At 46.7% G+C, this 15,364-nt stretch overlaps 2 protein-coding genes across 7 annotated transcripts in view; one reads left to right on the top strand and one right to left on the bottom strand.

The window, feature by feature from the left end:
• Positions 1–3,831, bottom strand: part of FARS2 (phenylalanyl-tRNA synthetase 2, mitochondrial) — a 391,286-nt gene extending 387,455 nt beyond the window's left edge. The window contains exon 1 of one of the 3 annotated variants that reach the window (XM_082413329.1): positions 3,727–3,831. Coding sequence is in view for 1 of the 3 variants with exons in the window: in XM_082413326.1 (XP_082269452.1) it covers positions 3,212–3,240 (29 nt within the window). In the remaining 2 variants the exon portion in view is untranslated. The other 2 variants (XM_082413326.1, XM_082413331.1) reach the window with 2 other exon arrangements.
• Positions 3,822–15,364, top strand: part of LYRM4 (LYR motif containing 4) — a 190,016-nt gene continuing 178,473 nt past the window's right edge. For all 4 annotated transcript variants that reach the window (XM_082413444.1, XM_082413445.1, XM_082413442.1 and 1 more), the window contains exon 1: positions 3,822–3,957. In XM_082413444.1, the coding sequence (XP_082269570.1) occupies positions 3,872–3,957 (86 nt within the window). In that variant the 5' untranslated portion in view covers positions 3,822–3,871. The remainder of the gene's footprint in view (positions 3,958–15,364) is intronic.

The raw sequence follows: 15,364 nt of genomic DNA, 5'->3' as shown, positions 1-15,364 counted from the left end.
GCATTTGATAAAATTCAACATCCATTCACAATACCCCCCAAAGTGCGTATAGAGGGAACATATCTCAACATAATAAACTACTAACTCTTGGAAAACAGGATCAGTATTTGATGTATGGCCCTCACGTAACCAAAACAACTGGGACTTGAACTACCAGCTGGTCAACTACTTGTTGAATGCAGAGGTAAAGAAATAGGATTTCAGCACTCCTAAAATAGAGGATTCCAAAAACAGGGTTTGAAATAAAAGTCTACCAACACCTGAGAACCTAATCTGTATTTCAATAGCTCAGATGATAAATTCTACTTCACTTATATGAACTAGCCAATGCATCAAAGAAAAAATGACTTATCCCCAGAACAGAGAAAACATCATTAAAATAAGCCAGGGAGGGACTTCCCTGGTGGTCCAGTGGGTAAGACTCTGCGATCCCAATGCAGGGGGCCTGGGTTCGATCCCTGGTCGGGGAACTAGATCCCGCATGCATGCTGCAACTAAGAGTTCACATGCCACAACTAAGGAGCCCGCATGTCACAACTAAGACCCGGCACAGCCAAAATAAATAAATAAGTAAATATTTTTAAAATAAATAAATAAAATTTTAAAAAATAATAAAAATAAAGCAGGCCCAGGGCTAATCACGTCTGCTCATCAATGGTCCCTCTCCCCACCACACAGAGTTCCCTGAATGGATCCTGCACCCTTGTGCCTCCTTGCTTTGAATGTACACTACAACCTGTAACTCAACACATTCTCCAGGTTCGCCCTCTGGCTCTTACTACTCATTGTGGAGATACCTTCTCTGACGGAATGCTTTCCCTTAAGATCAAAGTCCTAGTTGAATGCCCCTCCTCTGTACTCCCCTAACACTTCGTAATATTACCCTTATCATAGCACCTGTCAAAAATAAATTGTTACTTTGCTTATCTAGTTCACACTGTAACGCCACCATGTTGTATAATGTATGGCTCTTAGGAAGCGTTCAGTGAGTGCTGAAGGAAGGAATGAGGAAAGGGCCTTCAGTTCCCTGTTCATCTCTAAAAATGAGGGAGCTGATGTACAAAGTCTCTTCCAGCTTCCTATTCTATTAGTGTGAAGGACTGATAAAACCAAATGACGATTAAGTATAGTAAAGACTTCGATCCACATTTGGAGTAGAATAATTTCTAAATCGTAACATCACAAGTTGCTCACCTATACAAAATTTTCTTTACACATCGTTTTAATATTTAAGCCACAAGACAATAAATTGCTGTTATACTGCTTGTTATGGTTGGAGAAATTTCTCTTCAAAAATCATTCAGTGCTCAACAGCCATCCTAATTTTAATATAAGGTAATGCATGATTTTACATAATGAACTATAGGTCATAACTATGGATAGGCGGATATTAAAGAAATTTTTGCATTTTGAGGCCTAAATGGTAGTAAGTGGGTTACGCCTAGTTTATAGTCATTATCTAAGAAAATACTCTGCCCAAAACAGAATGCATATTAAAGGACATATGAGTAAGGTCTATCCTCAGCTTCTGGCCCAATCCCATCAAATAGAGCTTTTCTTGAAAATAGTCATTGCTGCAATGAAGAAATACAAAAATGGAGATTTAGCTTTGGAATGTGATTTTTTATTAGTCTTTTAAGGCAATGATATCCAACATACTGGCAAATTATTTCAAATAAAATAATAAAAGTATTTTTTTGTGAGGACTTAGCTTAGAATCAACTGGGAAGCTACCATTTCTCTAACCTCAGCTATTCCATGTACTAACAGATGCCTACCCAAACAAACTAAACTTTCGATATTTATTTGGAAAGTTTTGATTACAACAAAGTTAAAATCATTTCGATACGTTAATTGTATGCATTAATGATTAAATTGCTTGATAATTAGACAAACAACTGTATATCATAATTATTCCAACTTCATTTTCTAGATGAAAGCAAAATATATTAAAATAATGCAATCCCCACTGTTTTTAAACAAGCCAAAATAATTCTCATGTTTTTTCTTCTAACTTTGATAGCTTTCTCTGTTTGTAACTTGCATTAACGCTGTAGTTTTCCTAGGTGCCACACACCTAATTTACATTATCAGCATTCAACCGTGTATCATCTTAAGAGAAAACAGTTCTGCATCCTTTTCTATAATAATGTAAAAGTCCCTTGGTCTTGAGTCCTTTGAGTAATGCCAAAGGATAAACTCAAAATATTAAAAACCCTTTCAATAAACCTGAAGCAAGACTTGCCCAATGACCTGATCACCCTGCAGGAGTAACAGAAGTTTGGCTACTCTGTAAAAAGCCTTATTTTGAGACTCACAGATGTATGAGACGTTAACAAAAATTGAATAGGAAACGTAAAAGGATTTTAATAAAAGTATTTTCTCTCCTATGCCTTTAAAAAAATACCACTGCATTACAACGGATAACATAACAGGTATAACAAGCACATGTGGATGCAAGGACCCCAGGTTACAAGTACGCTAAAGTGCAGTAAGGTCAGAGAAGTGTCTCCCGCCCTTAAAGTTCCTGAAAATACGAGGTTGCTTTGGCATAGAACAAGTATCACTTCAAAACGAGACAAACTTAAAGAAAGGAAACACAACCATAACTCAGTGGTTGGAAAAGAGATGGATGTGAACGCCCACTTGTTTCTTACGTATAAAGTTACCCCTCGCAGTGTTTTGGAGGAGAAAACGCTGGCTCTTCCCAACGTTGGTTACATACACAAAGATTCCAAACACAAGACAAGTGCTTTGCAAACAAAGTAACTAGAACCAGCTCAGGCTTCCCGCGCCGGGTTCTACGTTCCAGGGTCAGAACCACCAACTGTATCCCCCCGGGTAACAAGGTGATTCAGAAAAGCTGGCGTCTTCAGAGAAGGGAGAAAACTTAGCCGGGAAGAGCGTCAGGAGAAAACTTGGCTCAGCTTCTTGCTGGGGTCTGAAACGATCCCAACAGAGTCCTTAAACCCCTCAGGTTTCCCCAAGCAAGCACCCTCGCCTCCAACCTGGGCCACACCAGATCTGACTATCAAACAGAAGTCTGCGGACGCACGGAGAGCTGACCACCCCACGAGAGGGACCCACGGCCGGGGCCCTACACGCGGACGCGCCCACTCACCCGCCGCTCCCCGGGAGACGGGAGACCAGCCCGGGGTCCAAGTCCTGGGCGCAGCAGGCTTGCCCCGCTCCGGGCCCGGCTCCAGCTCACCTCGGCACGGCCCGCCTGGGCGCCGCCATCTTGACCAGAAAGGGGGCCTCGCGCCGGAGGCCCCTGAGCGGGTGCCCTGAGCGGAGCCGGAACGCCGGGGAGGCCCAGGTCGGCGCCCTGCGTCCCCCGCGCGCTCGCGCCCCGTCCACGCGCGACGAGCGTCCCGCACGAAGCCCCCGACCCAGGCGTCCGCGGAATCGGCTCCCCGCGCAGCCCGCACCGCGGTTCAGGCGGCGCCGAGGGCGGCCCGGGCGGAAGAGCGGGCGCGGGGCGCGCGCTCGGTAACCTGGCAACGCGGAGCAACCCGGCGCCTCCGGCGAACCCCAGCCCTCCACCGCGAGGAAGCACGGACTCCCCCGCACCCGCCGCGCAGCCCTCGCCGCCCCTTGGCCGCTCCGCCCGCCGCTGCCCGCAGGACCCCGCGGTGGGGGCGGCCGCCGAGAACACCTCCCGCCAGCGCCGCCCCCTTAGCTGCCCGAAGCCCGCCTGCGCCGCCACGCGCGTCCGGAGCTCACCTGGGCCGGGGCGGAGGCCGCTCCCTGCGGCGAGCCCGGCGCGCGCGTGTCCCGCTCGCGCTTCCCGCGGCGGCGGAAGTTTCGGGAGTCGCGTTTAATTCGGGACCTCGGCGGAGAGGACCTCCTGGGTTTTTTTCGTTCCAAGATGGCAGCCTCCAGCCGCGCACAGGTGCTGGATCTGTACCGGGCGATGCTGAGGGAGAGCAAGCACTTCTCCGCCTACAACTACAGGTGAGCGGCCCGGGAGGTGCGGGCGTGGCCGGGGTGCGGGAGCCGCTGCCCCGCGCGGCCGCCTGGGCGCCCCGAGGGGAGGCTCCCTGCCGGCCGGCGTGGCCCGCGGACCCTCGGGGGGCGGCCGGGGGATGGCCCTTCGCGGGAGGGAGAAGACGTTCGCGTCTGGTGATGTGTCCCCAAGTCGGACGCTCTGCGCCGGGAGCTCCGGGAGGTTCTGCTCCGGGAACGCGGTTAGTGGTGTCTCTGCCTTTAAGCTGGATGCCAAGGTGCAGGTGTTCAAGCCAGAACCAGTTTGTTGCATTTATAAGAACTTTCCGTAGAATCGGAAGACTTGACGGTGGAAGTGACCCGTCGGTAGCTTGTCCACAGCTGTGTCCACTTATCCACAGCTGAAGGCTCTCTCTAGTCATTCCTTTCATTTCAGAGGTGTCTTAATTAGCCTTTTTGGTTGCCAGGATCCGTTCTACTTGGGGCATCGGCGGTGGGGAGGGGTTTGTGAGGAGGAGACGCAGGTAAAGGTAAAGGAAAAAAAGGGCTCTCCAGCTTCCAGGAGCTGAAACGTTTATCCTGGCCTCGCCAGATGGGGATCCAGCTTTTAGGATCTTAGCAGCAGGAGAATGAGAATCTAAACTCTTACGTCCTTAATGTAGCGCCCAGCTTTTCCACGCCTGCCCCATTCTCATGTTTGATCTTGAGTCCCTTATCCTTACTCTTAATATGTCTTTTGTCTACTTCAGAGCATCTGCGTTCTTTTCTGCTTCCTTATAACTTCTGACTCATCATGAATGTATGTACCTTATGGATTTTCTCTCTGCATCCTTGTGGATTGGGTGTCTTCTCCTAACTACCTGACCCTCTGAGTTTGAGCCATATTCCCAGAGCAAGAATCTGATAAGGCCAGCTCATCACTTCACACCAGGTCTCACCTTCCATGATTGACCAGCCTGTGGATTGGGTTTCCTAGGAGCAGAGTCTGCGACCCGTGGAACAGACCTGGTTGGGTAGCTGCCCTCACACTGGGTGAATGAGCTGGCAGGCCCTATGATGGGTAGACCCAGTGCAGTGTTGGTTATCAGACACTAAACCTCTCAAGCAGTGGCTTTCTAATTTTTAGATACCTGCATAGAAAAGGTACTCATCCTGTAAATTTGAGAACATCTGGGTCACACCAATGAAGTCATATCCAACTGGTCAGTAGTTAAAAAAAAAAAACAAACATTTTTGGGAGTGCATTGTTTCACTTAATGACTGGCTTTGGAAGCTAAAGTTTGTAAACAGCAGATATACTGGTGGAATTTTAAACAAAAAAATTAACCAAGTACTTAGTACCAACAATTTAACCAAGTCTGTTGAAAGAGCCCACAAAATACGCTTGTGAATAAGTGGAAACCAATCATTTTCACCACAGTCTGGAAGACAGATTTTGTCGTTTAAATTTACTGAAAATAAACAAGAACTGCAGGTAAGTCATTCAGGGCTGTACCCTGTAGGCAGGAAGTAGAAATTACATGGTAACATATTTAGAAAATAATGGTTCAGATTATGCTTTGAGTAATCCTTTTGAGCTAAATTTATTATCCACAAATAAATGTATTATCCAAAGGAATCTGGTAATCACTTTACACTGTTTCCTGAAATCATGGCCCTAAAACCTGAGATTTCCCACTATTATCCCCTCAGATAATAAACTGTTACAAAATATGTCCTTCTTTTGTATTAAGCTGTGTTTTGTGGATTCCAAGGATACCCCCTCTCTCTTTGCTTCTCTTTGTCTGGCATGCCCGCTAATCACCTCTGTCTTGAGTTCCTGTGCTTCCTTTGAGATTCATCTCAATGTAACCTTTGGAAGGTTTTCCTCATTCTCTTCCTTCTGCATTCCCCACCCCCATTCAGACAGGTCCTATTACTACGTATTCTTTTACTTCAGTGCTCCCAAACACTCCCAAAACGATTTTGCCCAGTGCCATAGCAGCCCCTGGAGATGGAAAGATGAGAGCGCTGGGCTCAGCAAGGCACCTACCATCAGTGGCTTTTTTACGAGCCTCTGTGGGACACAGTTGTAGAATCATTGTCACAAACTGTGGCAAGTGCCGTGACCCGCATGCATAGGTGTTGAATCAAAATGCTTCCCAGAAGATAGCGCTGGATCAAAGGCATGAAGCAGCCTGGTGTGCTCGGTGATGTCATAGAGTAGAATTCTGCTGGAGAGTTCAGTGTGATTCGGGGGTGACAGAAGGCAAGACTGGGCCGTGATAAGGAACCTGGACTTTATTCTTAGCTAACAGGCAGCCGGTAAAGAGCTTTAAGCCATAAAGTGACACGGCCAGACTTGCCTTTTAGCCAGACCACTCTGGCAGCAAGGTAGAAGATGATTGTGAGGGCCAGATACAAGGACCCCAAATGCGAGTTGATTAGGACAGTGCTGAGGAGAGATTAGGGCCCTAGTCGGGGCAGGAATAGTGGAAGACAGAGGAAAAGATACATTCGATCAATAATTAGAAGGTAAAATTGTTAGATTTCAATGAATGATTGGATTCAGGAGTAAAGAAGAGAATCCAAGCAGAGTCTAAAAAGATGTCTAGGTTACTAGGTAAACTGAGGCGCAGAGGTTAAACGTGAAAGTTGCACCATTAACTGACTTAGGAAATACAGAAATACCTAGTCTCGTGGAGAGAAGAGTTTTCAGTTCATTTTTGGAGCATCTTGAGTGAATGTCAGCTGGGGTCCCCAGCAGAGGCAGTTATTCACATGAGACTAAAGCTCAGAGGAGCAATCAGGCCTGGAGTTGTCAACACCACGCACTTGCTGTGTGACCCTGGGCAAGTCACTTCATCTCTCTGCTCTTCAGTTTCTTAATCTATAAAATGGAGGAGGTGATTTATCTGTCTCATAGGAGATAAGGTTTAAGTGAGTGAATACGTATGAAATGCGTAGAGTTGTGCCTGGCACAGTAGGCACCGAATAAGTAGAATTCTTATCATAAGTGGAATTAAAATCTTAATATTTGGTAAAATTTCCAGGAAGAGTATTTAGGGCAGTGGTTCTCAGCCAGGGCCCGTTTTATTTGACAGTGTCTGGAGACATTTTTGGTTGTCACATTGTGGTGGAAGGATGCCCCTGGCCTCTAGTAGTTAGAGGCCAGGGATTCCACCAAGCTCAGGACAGTCCCCATAGGAAGAGTTTTCCGGCCCCAAGTGTCAGTCATGCCAAGATTGAGAAATCCTAGTTTATGGTGAGAAAATTAGTGCGCTTAAGATGCTGTTCTAGAGAACATCAAAATTTGAGGTGCTGGCTGAAGAAGAGCCCCTGAAGGAGGCCAGGAGGATGCAGTCTAAGTACGTGGTTCTCAGTGTATTGGTCTCAGGATCCTTTTGCATTCTTAAATGTGACTGAGGGCCCCGAAAGCCTTGTTTATGTGAGCCATAGTTATCAATATTTTTCATATTAGAAGTTAAAACTAAAACATTTTAAAGCACCTATTTCTAAGTAAACTAATAAACCCATTGCATACTAACCTAAATAACACCTTTACGAAGAATAAACATTTTTCTTCCCACCCCCCCCAAAAAAACCACTGCTGACAGTGACATTGTTTGACATTTTTGCAAATCTCTTTAGTGTTTGGCTCAATGGAAGACATGTGGATTCTTGTATTTGTTTCTGCCTAAACCTGTTGCTATATCACACATCATCTAGCCTCTGGGAAATTCCTCTGTCCACTTACAAGAGAATGGGACTGAAAAAGGCAAATATCTCCTTGGGATGATAAAAATACGTTTTCCCGATGGATCCCCTGAAAGGTCTCCAAGACCCCAGTGGTCCCTGGGCCACACTTGAATGACCCCTGTGGAGTCTAAGAAGCGGGGAGAGGGCAAGCAGAGAGAGCAGTGTCACAGAAGCCAGAATAGCTGCATGTTTGGGAGGGTGCTGAGGGCAGGCCACTTGCTTTAGCGAAGTCCAGTAAAGGAAGAGGGAAGTGTCCCCAGTGAAGGGGCCTCTGGGGACCTCTTCCAGAACAGCATCAGTGAAGTGGTTAAGAGAGAGCCAGAGTGTGGGCGCTGAGAAGTGGACCAGAAGGAAGTAGACGGCTGCAGTGCGTGTAGACCACCTCCCCCCCCCCACCGCCAGGCCTGGTAAACATGCGGGTGTGGGGCTGGCTGCTAGAGCACGGCCACACGAGAAGTGACAGGCCGCGCCTCTGTGGGCCCAGGTGGCAGGCTTGCTCACCGCAGAAGGCGGAACACTCCCTTCTCCACCGCAGAAGGAGGTGAATTTTTTTTCTTTATTTATTTTGGCTGCGCCAGGTCTTAGTTGCAGCACACGGGATCTTCATTGCGGCATGCGGGATCTTTTAGTTGCAGCAGGCGTCTTCTTAGTTGCAACTCTGCAGGAGGTGAATTTAAGTTGGAATGTAAGAGGACAGGAGGTTGAGGTGATGGATGCCGTGCTGACAGCTCGTTTCTGGATAAAGTGGAAGATAATCGGATGTGGTGTGTTCTCATATTTATTACACATATCACACCATTAGCGTTGTTGGTTTATTTGTCTTTCAGCCATTTGTCCCTTGAAGGCAGAAATTCCATCTTATCTCTGCATTCCTGGTGCTTAGCACAATGCCTACCTATTCTATGCTTATACATACTTGTTGTTGAAAAGCAGGAGGAAATTGTATTCAGAGGTAATTTTTATCAGCCATTTCCCACTACTGATTAAAAATGTATTTTATTGTAAAATGTGAGAAAAGGCAAAAGCAATGCCCAAATGCCACTCAACTGAGTGTCAGAACTCCTTCATCCCTCATTAAGTGGTTCAGTCTTTATTATACTTGTTGCGCACTAAGCGTTGTGTTGAGAGCTGCAAATCAAAATGAGCCTCCCGTTAAGGGTAGACAGTGGTGAGTAGCATCAGAAGTGTGTGCCACCTTGAAAGTAGATCTCGTTAGGCATGCTGTTGGCTACAAGTAACAGGAAACCTTCACACGGTGCTTAAAGAAGTTGGGGGTTACTCTTCTCACATGGAAAAGGTCTAGAGTACGAGGCTGCTCGAGCTGATACAGCAGCTGGATGATGTCAGGTGTCTTGAGTCTCAGGTTTCCTCTCGTGCTTATGCCTGATGGTTGCAAATGGCTATTAAAGCTCCAGATATCATATCCTTATTGAAGGCAAGACAGACAAAGAAGAGCAACCCCAACCGGGCATGAGTAGGCTTTCTTTTCATGAGGAGAGGGTAGACTTTCCTGGAAGCTTCCCAGCAGACTTCTGGTTGTATCTTACTGACCAGAACTCAGTTACATTTCTACCACTAGCTGAGCAAGGGGCTGGGGAACTAGGTGCTCATCTAGCGTCTGCAGTGGGAGGTGACAAAGAGAAAAGCACCGGGAGTGACTGCTGCATCCGCCAACAGCTGGCTTCTCTGCAGGTAGGGCACGTGGATGCGGGTGGAGAACTCTCCGGGTGCGCATGGCAAGGCGCTGGGGAGGTGAGAGGCACGGGGCACGTGGGAGCCAGGGGCAGGCAGTCGTGGAGCCTTAGCTGGCGCTCCGTCCCAGGTGAGCTCGTGCTGGTGAAATAACCGGCTAGTAGTGAAAAAGATCTGACGGAAAGGTGAGGCATAGAAAAGGTGAGCAGTGGGCTAAGTTCTCACGGCTGGTCGTCAACAGAAGGGGAACTAGAAAGTTCCAGGGCGCTGCTTTTCCACAACTCTGCCCTCTTTAGTAGAAATCTCCTACAAGGCATGCATCCTCTGTTTCGGCCTGCAGAAGTTCTAGAAACATCAACCCAAAGATACTTATTTTCACAGTTTCTTCTTACAGCTGCAGCAGCTAAATAGGCTCCCCTTGGTTTCATGACTGGTAAAATTACTACCTGTTGCTGAGTGTCAGCTCTCAATTACCACATGCTGCACCACTGAATGCAACATTATGGAAGTCTTTGATTGCCGTCTAGTGAGTGGACTAAATACTGACTCCTATTTAGGAATCTGTTCTCTTTTTGAACTGGAAGCTGAGGGCCTGGAACCATGAACTTGTCAAGAAGTCAGGACCCAGGCATGTGTCTCTGTTCACTGTTGCAGGTCTTTTCACACCAGCTGCCTCTGCCGCTGCGTGTGCTGCTGACAGATCGAGAATGCTAGGGTGAATAGTACCAGCCCAGCGCGAATGGTATTAACAGCAAGCACCTTTCCCTTTCTAAAATGGGACAGCTACACTGGAGACCTAGTGCCAAATATTCCTTTACCCCAGAACAAATGGGCAAATCAGTTTATGCCTAGTATTTCCTGAGAACCCGTAGCATGTGTATTACAGCACTAGGGCCCAGGGTGGATACAAACACAGGGTGGCCCTGCTGTTACAGGACTGTCGTGGGATGGGCATAGGATGTGGACACACAAGAACAGCTCAAGAAACTGCCTTGTACACAGAGGAAACATGCGAACTGAAATAACGTCCAGACACTGCAGATGTGCCCATGTAGTGGCAGAGGCACTCGTCATGATGTTTTGTCCATCACGTATTACAGGATCGCACAGATACTATACAAATGACATTGTAGGGATTGTTTCAACCTTCTAGGCCTAACTTCCACTTCAGTTTTAACTTTATACGTCTCTTCTCCTTTAGGAACTTAAAATCCTTAAATATGTTCTTCATTTAATAAATGTAACCCCTACCTCCCCACCGGGAAAATCTTTATTCTCAGACTAAAACCTGCCTTTAAGCAGAAGTTGCTGATGTGTGAGAAATTCCATCCTCTTGTTCTTTGTCACCTTTTATCCCTTGACTCAATTTAGGGCCTCACAGACCTGTCACCTGGGACAGCTGTCAGGCTGGGGAGTGTAAGATGTTGCATTTTGCTTCTTGGCTTTCTCAACACCAAGATTATTAGGATGTTTTCCCCCCACGGTAAAAAGTTTTCCCTCTCTTTAAGTCATGAAATGCCTGTTTATATTGTGAGGATTCGGAGAAACCACAGAATTCTGTAATAAGCAGCCAAGTAAGAGCTTTGCCCACCGTAAAATGTGGGACAAGTCACACCTCTCTGTGAAAACAGCTCTAACTTATGGCTATGCAAGAGCTCCGAGGAAGTGGGGAGGAATACAAGAGAAGAAGACTACTGTTACATTTTCTAAGTTCTCCGCAAATTAAGTCTTGAATATGTCCTGAATTTATACCAGTGGTTTCCTCTAGGGCCGCCTGCTGTTACCTGACCCCTTGCTTCCACAAGAACGAGAGGCAGTTTACTTGTGCGTAAGAAAAGCAGTTTCTTAGACTTTTGAAAGACGGATTATTCAGTATCTTTAATTATGTTTGGGATTCCCCTCCCCCCAATTTTTTTTCTTATGGTTGCTAAGTTCTGCCATGTTGAATGATGATGGTTTTGAAAAGTAAGAAAAAATTACACAGTTAACTTAAAGAAGAATACATTTGAGATATTCAGCAGCCTAAATTTGGAGGGAAGTGTTAAAAAATTATTAGATCAATGTCATTGATGATTTATTGAGCTTAGTTTATAAGAGTTTCCAGATTGCACTTACTCTATTTATACTTCACCCTGGCCCCTAAAGCATTTTAAAACTGATAAAAATACATACAAGTAAAATGCAATAACATGAAATAATTGTTATAATTTTAAAATAATAAATGAGAATCAGGACAAAGGGAAAATAAAGGTAGAGAATATAACAAAGTGAGGTGTAAAGTTAGACCACAAAATGCAATTATAAGTCAATAGAACTTCCTTAAAGTCTCTGTAGTCTGTTTTGTAGTAGGGTAATACTTTTTTTTTAATGCAAAGTGTACTTACATAACATTCTCTTAGGAAATTGCTGTAATATAATGAGCATTATAGGAAACTGACTGCGTCTTAAGGCCTCACATCAATAGCTGTGTGCAGTCTTTGTTGTGGATGAAAGGTACTTAAGGTCCTGTTACTTCTCCTTTGTGATCCCTTTTCTGACAGACTGAATCCCACTTCATCGGGTAGTAGGTTTTTGTATATGCCTTAGCATTTATTTTCTCAATTAACTGGTACCTAGCCAATTTAGGAAAATTCTAACCTTTAGAAACCAAATTAAGTGATAAAATTAGATAAATTACATGAACCAAGCTGTGAATATCTAGGTTTAGCAAGAGTCAGCTGAATGAAGGTGGGTCCTCCTGGCTTCTGTCTGGCTGAGTGATAGGAACATCGTGAACAGGGCTTCCTCAGCTGATCTCTACCACCACTGTTTTAAGAAGCAGATTTAAAATTGCCGAAGTTGAGACATAATAATATATCACTGTGACATTTTGATTATCTGTTTGGCTTCATAGCAACTCATTATTGGGGTTCTATTTGAAAGAATAATTGTTTTTGTAACTTAGGGATTAAAGGCAAACAGCTCACAGAGACGGTCTTTCACGATAAATAAAGGATAAATGACAGTCATATGACTTGATGCTAGTGCTTTCTGCTTGTTTTCTTTTCCCTGGTATTTCTTTCCCTAATACTGTGATTCCTGTACTAATTTGCTTGAAGTATTGTTTTCAGTCTCATCAATATGAATGAGAATCATGAGCAAGGCTATCTTGATTTAGAAAGATTCCTGGCCTTCGAACCAAGAAACCTTGGTTCAAGTTTGAGGTCAGCTGGCTCCCAGCTCTGTGACCTTGATGCATTTAGTCCCGGGTACATACTCCAGAATGCCAGAGTTGCAAAACTTTCTGGCACAATGTTTGGTATGCAGTAGATACTCCAAAATCCCTTCTGCAGATACAAGTAAACTAGTTAATATACAGTTATCTCTTAAACTGGTAGATCAACTGCCAAATCTTTTAAATTCGTAGTAGCTAGCAGTTATTTAATGAACTCAGTGAAACTTGTTGAACCACATTCTGCACAGGTATTTATTAGCAATCCAAAGAACTCTATCACGGTAACGTGTGGTCTCTGGTGATGTGTGGTCTCCGTGGGATGAGGTTGGTTTGAGTCTTCATTCAGCAGACATTGATTGAGTACCTGCCATGGGCCAGACCCTGGGCTCCTTGCCGGAAATTCAGAGACAAACACAACAGAACAGGATCTTTTCCCAGGCGGGGCTTGCGGTTCAGTGCCTAGAGTAAGACACTGAGGATTCTACAAAGGCACGGCGGCAGAGGGCCGGCAGAGCATGGAACAGCGTGTTACGGAAGCAAAGAGGAGGGGCGACGTAGCCTGCCCCGGGGCCCAAGGTTAAGAAAGTGACGGTGGCTGGTCCGGCTCGTAAAGACTCTGCAGGGACTCACGGGTGAACGGGGACAGAAGCCGAGGATGGGTGCAAAGGGCAGTGTAGCTGGCGCTGAGTGTGAGGAGCTACCAGCAGCGCGGCCTCCCCGCTGGGGCCTCAGAGACGCTGTGCCAAGTGCAGGCCTGGCTCCTGGGCAGCAGAAAGCCACGCAGGTGTTCAAGCAGGACTGCAGAGAGCACTTCTAGCTGGACCGCCCCAAGCGGAGGGAGACTGAAGACACAGAGGCCGGGAGGCGGAGACTGCAAAGGAGGGGAGGGTGGTTTTGAGATACGCTGAGGAAGAGAATGAGCCAGTGTCAGCGACCGCGTGAATGCCTTGGATTAGAGAGGACGGCCTGACCAGAGGTCAGGAGAATGTAACTGGAAGAGGAAGTCGTTCCAAATGAGACATCGATGTCAGGGTCAGCGCCTCCTTGGCGTGAGGAAGACGTTGTCCGAGCACCAGGGCGGCATCTGGGCAATTCAGGCTCAATTCTAAAGCGTCTCTTTGGCCGTAGGTGTTGACTTAATTTGCGACACTCTGTATGTGTTTATCTCACTTTCCTTTCTTCAATAATGTATCTTTCATATATTAATGTTATTGTCAGTTTATCAGTCATCTGTGTCCCATTAGTTGACTGTATCTGTTCCCAGGGTAATTATTTGTTTTATTTACTAGTTGGCTACTACCGTCATTGGATATCATTAATGCATCTATTAGCCTTATATTTATTCTTTTGTTCTGGGGTAATTTTTTGAGTAGGTTTAGTACCCCGCCTTTGGCCGAGTTTATTCAAAATTACTTAGATGATCAATTCATTATAATTATAAATATTACTCTGTAGCATAATTATTCATTTAATGCCTCCATGCATTTCTTTTTGCCTGCCCATGTTTTGAGAATAACTACAAAGATTTTCCCTATATAATTATCCCTCTCCTACGTCTGATCTCTAGGAGTAGCGTTGTTTTCACCAGAAATCACTTCCATAGGCAGAAGCATCTCTTAAAATCCTTTTTGCCCTTTACTAAGCAAAAAGCTAAATTAATCAAAAAAATAGTTCCTTGCAGCCAGACTGGAGCCAGAAAAAGCCACTGATCCTCTGTCCTGGTCTAATTGTCTCTCATCCATTGATTCACCAAGTCTTCCTGGAGCACTCACCGTATGCCAGAGTCGTGCTCTGTGCCTTTCCTTCCCGGACTGCGGAAGAACAGCTTTCAGCCCTGGTCGAAGCGGTAAACAAGCTTTTAGTGGCAACTTAATGCTTTACCCCAGACTTAAAACCCTAAAGGAAGGAAAGCCCTGGTGGGCGTATAACTCAACGAGAGCAGACCCCGATCAGGCAGCCTCCAAGCAGGGACTTTGCTCACGGGCTCTGGCCTGTGTGGGCCCCGAATCCTGACTGCGACGGTCAGTCCCTGCATCTGGTGCAGGCCCCTCTCCCTCCCCACGTTGGAAGGACGCCTGTCACTGGAGACTTCGATATTCAGTTTCTGGGCTCGGTCCTTCCCCTTTTCCCTCTCCACGCTTTCCCGGTAACGTTATCCATCGCCGCCTGTGTTGACTCCCCCGGCTGTCTGCAGCCCAGGCCCCTGTCCCGAGACCAGACGCCTCACCTGCTCGCCTCCTGCACGCCCCGCAGAGGTGCAGGAGGTGACTGGGCACCCACACCTGCCAGCATGCCTGCTTCCTCCACGTCCCGCCATGTCCCGCCACGTCCCGCCACGTCCCGCCACGTCCCGCCACGTCCCGCCTGGCCGCTCGGGCCGTCCCCGCCCCGCTCCATCCTCGCTGCCCTCGCCCCGCCCCTCTGCTCCTCACTGGGATGGCTGTGCCCATCCTCCGCTGGCGGCCCCCTCTGCACCCTCCTCCTCCCCGTGAGGCCTCTACATGCCGGCGCTAACTTAGCGAACTGGGTGCCAGGCAGCACGGCTTACACGTGGTGGATGGATGATTTCTGGGAAGAAGTACGATAGTTCATCCAACTTAAAGGCCTTAAGAGGAATAGCGTCAAGACTTGAACCCGAAACTCTGAGTCCAAAATGTGCACACTCTCACCCAGCCAGTCTCCTCCCCTTGCTTGAAACGCCCCAGAGGCTCTTCTGGCTTTCAGATAAAACTCCTTCTCGGCTTCACGCACTCCCCCTAGTGTCCTGCCTTC

This window comes from Balaenoptera physalus, assembly GCF_965194825.1.
Source record: "Balaenoptera physalus genome assembly, chromosome: 11".
NCBI lineage: Eukaryota > Metazoa > Chordata > Mammalia > Artiodactyla > Balaenopteridae > Balaenoptera > Balaenoptera physalus.
Note: the sequence above shows the minus strand (reverse complement) of the source record. Positions and strands in the feature narration are given on the sequence as shown.